Consider the following 7136-nt stretch of genomic DNA (forward strand, 5'->3'; position numbering starts at 1 on the left):
GGTTTGCAAATGCCGATATATGAAAAAGAAATTTTCCTTCTTCAAATGCTATTTTTGATATAAGAGAGAGAACCCTTGCCTTCCCCCCATTTTTATATGGAAATTACAGTCTAGTGGACAATTATGGAGGGAAAGATGTTTCTTTCTCAGTCCCCCCTTCCAGTGCTGGACGGACCTGACCATTCCCTGTTACACTTCCTGTGCTGGTGTTTGCCAGGTGTCTGCCAAATGTCTTCTTAGCTGTGACAGAGACTCCCTGAGCTGTTCCCAAAGCTTTCTACTTCTCCAAGCTCTTGAAGCCAGGCTTCATGAAAGCCTGGAATAATGACATTAATGTCACCACACAGAGCCCTGCAGCCTTGGTGTCTTGTAAGCACTGGTCACTATGCAGAATTGATTATCTAAGGAAAAACAATGAAGGACACTGAAAAACAACCCTGCAAGAAAGAAGCAAATAGGGTCCAAATTGAAAACAACTTCTGAAATAGTTTAAATCCAGTCTGTTAAAGAAAAATCTCCTGAACTTGTTGGGAAAGTGAGTCAGTGGTTGTTTAGTTGCAGCTTGCTTATTTTTGCAGGAAGAAAAGAGAGGATATAAACAGTATCTTTAATCTGGCATTAACTGAAACTGAAGGCACCCTCAAACAGAAATAACGTTCTGTTGCCTGTCCATGGAGTAATTATCTTTAAGCACAAGCTGCCAAGGAGAAGGCTGTGATATCCATTTTTCTGAGTCCCAGCTTAAATGCCTCATGCAAGATCAAACACAAGCCATGTTTTAAGGGATAGGAAGCACTTGAGCTCAGCAGTCAGGAAATGGAAGAGCCCTGGCTATCCTGGAGGTCAAACCAGATGGTCTGACAGATACTTCTGGCTGGGAACTGTGTGCATCTGAGCCTGGAGAGTGCCTATTTTTAACAAATAAAATATTGCTGTACAGCTGGCTCTTTTGGGAAAGTAGAATTCTCAGGACATTTCCTTGCTCTGACTGTTTGCATTAGATGTCTTTTGATCTCATTTTTGGGTGGTGTTACTGTAATTGCTGTTTGCATTGCCTATAGCATGGTTCAGGGCACACAGAAAGCCTGCTCTGGCTGCAGCCATCAGAGAAACCCCATTCACTTTGCAGGGAGTGTGTGTGTTGAGGAGACAAGAAAGAATTTAATTTTCAAGTCAGTTTGGGAAAAAACAAGAGATCGTGATGTGAGGAGAGGAAGCTGCATTTAGGTTTGCAGAATGTGAATGATAAAATCTAGTTCCCATGAAGTTTCTAATCATTAGATGTGTTCTGAATAATTTTGAAAGATTTTGCAGAAGTGAGCTTCTAAACTAAATGAGGAATCAAAAGACATTCAGCACTGCAGCTTATATGGCAATTGTCTTTTCCAGATATGTTGTGAGACAGGTACAGAGTACAGTGATGGCACTGTGGTGGGTTGACTCTGGCTGGACACCAGCTGCCCACTAAACCTGCTCTGCTCTCCTCAGCTGGCAGGGGAAAGAAAATAAAATGAAAATCTCATGGATCAAGATAAGTACAGGGAGAGATTACCAACTGGTTACCAGCACAGACCGGGAAATTAATTTATTTTAATTAGTTTAATTTACTACCAATTAAACAGAGCACGATACTGAGAAGTAAAGCATGATTATGACCATCTGGGATTTTCCACTCTCTCTCTTCCTCACAACACTGCAATTATTTCATTTAGACTCCCTCACTACCAAAACACAGAAACCCAACAGAGGTCCATATATTCTTTTTTATCATCTTATCAGAATAGCAGGAAGAGCTTGTGTAGGAAGAAATGGGATGGCCAGGATAGCACCAATGAAAGTCTGTTGAGCTCTGATGTCCCAAAAGAAAAGTTTGCAAGAGGCACCAGCCCCAGCTCAGCTGGTCATAGCCTGATAACAAAGTGAGAATTCACCTTCATGTAATACTGATTCATCAGCTTCTCAGCATTGTGAGCTGCAGCATTTCGTGGTATCTGAATTTCTACTGTGTATCTGAACTTCTAATATTGAAAAGAGAAATTAAGAAATGCTGGCAATGCTCCTGGTCCCTGAACTAAGTAGTAGTTTTTTTAAGGCTTTTACTCCCATTTTCAATGCCATCACTTGTTGCAGTAGATGCTGTTGCTCAACACTCTAAAGTTCCTCCTATTCCTATGAATTTTGGAGAGCAGTGTAACAATGCTTTTGTGGATTGTGTAACACAGCTGCTTCTTCTTAGCACTTTTGAACACTTTTGACTTGGTCAATGTCAAAAATGTCAATGGAACTTCCTCTGTCTTCCTCTTCCCCCTTGTTGTGGGTCCGTCTGTAAGGACAGCTAAAACAAGAAGTGTGTGTGGATTCAGTTCCCTGTAAATCACTTCTAAATGATCCCCCAGTGATGACAAAGTGACTAATGACTGCAATTTTATTGTACATGTCATTTTTTTAGAGGTTCACTTTCAAAAAAAAAACAACTCTGCTAGAACAGCAAAGATTTCACTTGTTAGTTCAAAAAGTGAATTTTTTAGCTCTTGTGTTCATGGGTACAGGAGAGTTCTTGGAGAATTAAAAACCAGAGGACTAACAAAAAGAACACAGTGTTTGTTATTCTTGAGCTGATCTCATGATTTTTGGTTTTCTGATTCATGATTCTGTAATGTTGATCGTAATATGGGTGTCATGTAATGGAAACAAACAGACCTTCCACTATTTCTGCTTCTGCCTAAGTAGTACTATTTTTTAAAGTACACAAGTCCTCCATTATTGGTTTCTGGGATTAATCACACAAATAAATTATAGTCTTACAGGAAAAGAGGGAACTTCTGAGTGTAGCTTTGTTACTCTCTCTGTCCTGAGCCCACCTGTAATGAGAATTCAGAGTTTAGGGAAGATTTCTGTTTAATGTGAAAACTGCAGGCTCAAAAAAAGAAAGAACATTAGTTCTAGGCAATACCAGCTTCTATTCTCACTTATTTGTTCGTGAAGGGTTGTTTGGTTTTTTTTACAATAATGAAGAAACAGACCCTGAATTTGATGTGCATTTGTAAAGCAGAGAACTGGTACAGTTTTGCTTGTATAACTTCTGCCCTAAGAGAAGTCATGTTTCTAAAGCCTGGAGCATACTTTGGATGCACCTTGGAAGGAAACACAATGATGTTGCTCCTAAATACTCTTTGAATGATGCCTTGTGTTTCTCTATCCCCTGCTTCCGGTCCTAGCAAAAATTAAACATGATTAAAAGTAGTAAATTCCACATCTCTTGCAAAGCCCTAATATTTGGTCTCTTTCAAACCCCAGATGCAAGACTTGATTCCTGAATATGGGTGTTACCAAAAATAGCAAACTGAGGAAGTGGCCATTTACGTGGAAAATAGAAGAAAAAGTACAGAATAAAGAGCAAATAAACCTTTTCTAACCACTCACAGAAAGAAAAGAAAATATTCACAGCCAGAGGCTCCATCAAGCTCTTCTCCCCTCAGAAATGTATTTGCAGAAGTTTGGGGGTTTTATTTTACTCATTGACTGTATCTTCTGCCAGCCCATACACATCTCTGCTGTGACATGAAGATTTGCCTGCCCAAGCTTTTAGTTCTGCCCCTGCTGTAGAGAACTTGGGGGACGCTTCTATTCAGAACCTTTTGCAGTCTTTGTTTTACTCAGTACATGAACTCAGGGCAATCTTTCAGGTTGTAGATATTTGAGACAGTGAAACTTTGCCAGCTTTTAAAATCTCCAGAAGGAAACATGTTCAAAATCAAGCATACACAAGGATGCTTTGCTTGGTCACAGTGAGTTTTTGGATCCATATATCATCTGATTTCAGTACTCTTTCCCTACCAAACTTGGCCTTTTAATAGGGCAACTTCAGAATTTCCACAGAAACTGACACTTTCAAAATTTGTGAAACTTTTGGAGTTATGATTTTGTTTTGCTTTGTTTTAAATGAATGCCATTTGGAGGTACTGGATACTTGACAAACCATGCTGAGCATGTTCAGATCTGATGTGGAAGAATATGTTTGCCAGATTAGTGGGTAAATATTGTGCAGCCTTGGATTTAATTTTTCAGCTGTATTAAGGGGGCTCATAATTCCTTACTCCTCATGAAATGCAAGGAAGCTCCTTTTCTGAGGGAAGCTCTCATGATGTGTTATCCCTTTTCTAGTCTCACTCATCATAACTCTGATGACCATGCTCTTCCAAAGGTCAGGTTAAAATACATGGTTCTCACTCCATGTGCTGGGAACCAACCCACAGACAAGATACTCTCATCAAAGATATGTTTCTTTCTCTCTCATGACCAGCTGAGTCAGTGCACCTAGTCAGCAGCTGGCAAATATCATGCCTTACAAACACAAAATATGCCACTGCAAATCCTGTGAGAGAATAAAACCCATTGCTCACTTGAGTTCTCATCTAAATTGAGTGCTGAAGTGAAGAATAAGACCAAGTGGTGTTTATTTCTTCTTCTTTAGTTCTTCCACTCTTAAAACTCAAGATGGCTCTTACAGTGGCCCAGATTAAAAAAATAGGTTTTTCCTTTGCTTATCTGGAACCATTTTCATCTCAATAATTAAGCTAATAACAGTGCTTGTTTTCCAGATCTATTAAAAAAGAAGAGAAATCTTTCAGGAGGGTAGTATTACTGGAAATTCTGCATGCAGTGAACTAAAAGGATTGTCTCTACACCCAAACCCAAATTACCTCTTTCTCACTATTTTTGGAAGTCAGTTTCTCCAGTTGTGAGCAATGGTATCCCATTAGTATCAATGTCTCTGCTTGTTTGAAATATAAAAAATCTCATGGGTGCTGGCCAGGGCTTCACAGAGTTCTTTGGGCTCCAAGGTTTGAGACAATTTCAATTTGAAGATTTGCTGTTTGGTTTTTGTTTCTTTTTAACTTGATTTTCAAGACTTGTAGTTATGCTTTGAGCAAATTCACTAAGTATGTTAATCAGTTCAATAGATCGGGGTCTTTCATATCATGCATCTGGGTTGTGGGGTTTTTTAGAGCACAGAGCTAATTTTAGCAGCTATTATCAGTAAACTGATGCAAATGTTTGGAAATTAGTCATTTGAACCATGTCAGAGCTATTCCAACCTTTCTGTTCTAGGTCAGTTCTTATCAGATTTAAACTAATTTTTCTGCATTTGCAACAACTAGTTTTCATGTTTACTCAAAAATGTTGTGCCGTTCTTTCTTGCTAAGAACATTTGCTGTGTTGGCACAGCTGTAACAAGAATACAAAGAGTCTGGGGTAGAGACTGGACTGTAGCCTGTGCTCTGGTTTTGATCTTCATGCTCTGGTTAATCTTCTGCAGTGTTCTTTAGTCTTTTGTTCCTACTTCCTCAGTTCACAGCCCTTCCAGACCTTCACTGCTCCCTGTGCTAGTTATCTTTGGTTTCCAGCCGAAGCTGATTTACACTCAGTGTGAATACTTAGTGCTCGTTTGTCCTTGTACCAGCATAGTCCCAAGGTAGAAATAGCTTTTCTTTATGGACATCACATCTTTATGGACCTGCTCTCTGTCCTTACATTAACATACTTAGTTTGTCAGAGCTATGATAAAACTCTATTTAGTCTCCTCTTGTAAAATGGGCTCTCCATTTCTTCATGTGCCTCACAGCACCTTCTTTATATCTGCTCCTGTCTCAATGTTTCTCTTTCCACCAAAGTTTTCAGAAAGATTTGTCATTTGGTTAGAGACATAATAAACATACATAGAACTCTTCCAAATTAACTGTGGCAGAGCTGGAAACAGCCTAACTGACCCTTCACCCCTTTGCTTTGATCTTTAGAACTCACTTATTTTAATTTAAAAGCCAAGGTTTTACGTTCTGCAGGTGGAAAGATTTTTCTTCTCATCTTTTGTACCTGCACCAGGGAACCAGGTGTTCTGACAAAATATATTGATGGATATGGTGGGTTTTTTTTCTAGGGAGGCTCAGCTTTTTCTCCAGCATCTATAATTACTACCAGGAGGGCACAGACCCAGGCAGAAGCCCTGGCTGAAGATGTGGGATGCCCTTCATCCACCAGTGAGGAAATTGTAGCCTGCCTTCGCCAGTTGCCTGCTCGTGTCCTCAATGATGCTCAAACTAAGGTACAACATAGCAAAGCATATGCCATTGACAAGAAATCAAAAAGTTTCCATTCACACAAAACTGTGGGAGAGAAACCTTAAAAAATAATTTAGTCTGAATCCTTGTGAAAGAGGAACTGGACTATTTTTGGTGGAAGGAAGTTGTTGTCCATGACATCCAGCTCTGAGCTATGAATACTCACAATTTGATTCTCCTTTAGACTAAATTCCTTTTACACTGCTTTAATCATGTCTTCTGAAATAAATCTAAAAATTGTTTTTTCCCTTCTTTCAGTTCCCTCTTGCCTACCCCTGGGTGTTACTCTAGAGGAGAGTCAAATGTCTGCAGCTTTAATAACAGAACATGGTCTGCAGCTTTAATAACAGAACTTATGCAGAAAATGAAGCAGGATGGGATGTCAGTGTTCAGTATTTGAAGTGGGAGGCTTGTGAAAGCTGCAGTATAAATAAATCTAGAGATGGATCCTTTACCCACAAATTAAAACACCCACCTGCAATAAATTTTTCGATGAGGACCAGCATGAAGTCAATCCCTAGTTTAAAACAACATTTTTATAAGACCATCATTTCTCTTTGCCTCTTCAGTTTGTTTCACCTACTGAGACTGTCAGCAAAATCATTGTTTTTGCCAATGACGAGTTTGCACTTATATTACCTGGTCACTTGTTCACTTGAAAGGAATCAATCAGTTAAATTAAACATAAATGAAATAGAATTTAAAGAGTAAGCTGAATTAACTGCACAATTCTTGCTTCTTTTTTTTTTTTAATTTTTTTTTTAATGACGAGTTTGCACTTATATTACCTGGTCACTTGTTCACTTGAAAGGAATCAATCAGTTAAATTAAACATAAATGAAATAGAATTTAAAGAGTAAGCTGAATTAACTGCACAATTCTTGCTTCTTTTTTTTTTTTAATTTTTTTTTTTTTTTTTTTTTAATTCCCAACATAGCTGCTAGCTATTAGTGGCCCATTCCAGTACTGGGGTCCAGTGATAGATGGAATTTACCTCCGAAAACCTTTGGCTAAAGC

At 38.8% G+C, this 7136-nt stretch overlaps 1 protein-coding gene across 1 annotated transcript in view; it reads left to right on the forward strand.

Moving 5' to 3' along the window:
• LOC121359883 (thyroglobulin-like) overlaps positions 1-7136 on the forward strand; it is a 131485-nt gene that overhangs the window by 90632 nt on the left and 33717 nt on the right. The window contains exon 33 of the mRNA XM_041479149.1: positions 5939-6103. Coding sequence (XP_041335083.1) covers positions 5939-6103 — 165 coding nt within the window. The remainder of the gene's footprint in view (positions 1-5938; positions 6104-7136) is intronic.

Source organism: Pyrgilauda ruficollis, unplaced genomic scaffold (assembly GCF_017590135.1).
Source record: "Pyrgilauda ruficollis isolate IOZ18807 unplaced genomic scaffold, ASM1759013v1 scaffold48, whole genome shotgun sequence".
In the NCBI taxonomy this organism is placed as follows: Eukaryota; Metazoa; Chordata; class Aves; order Passeriformes; family Passeridae; genus Pyrgilauda; species Pyrgilauda ruficollis.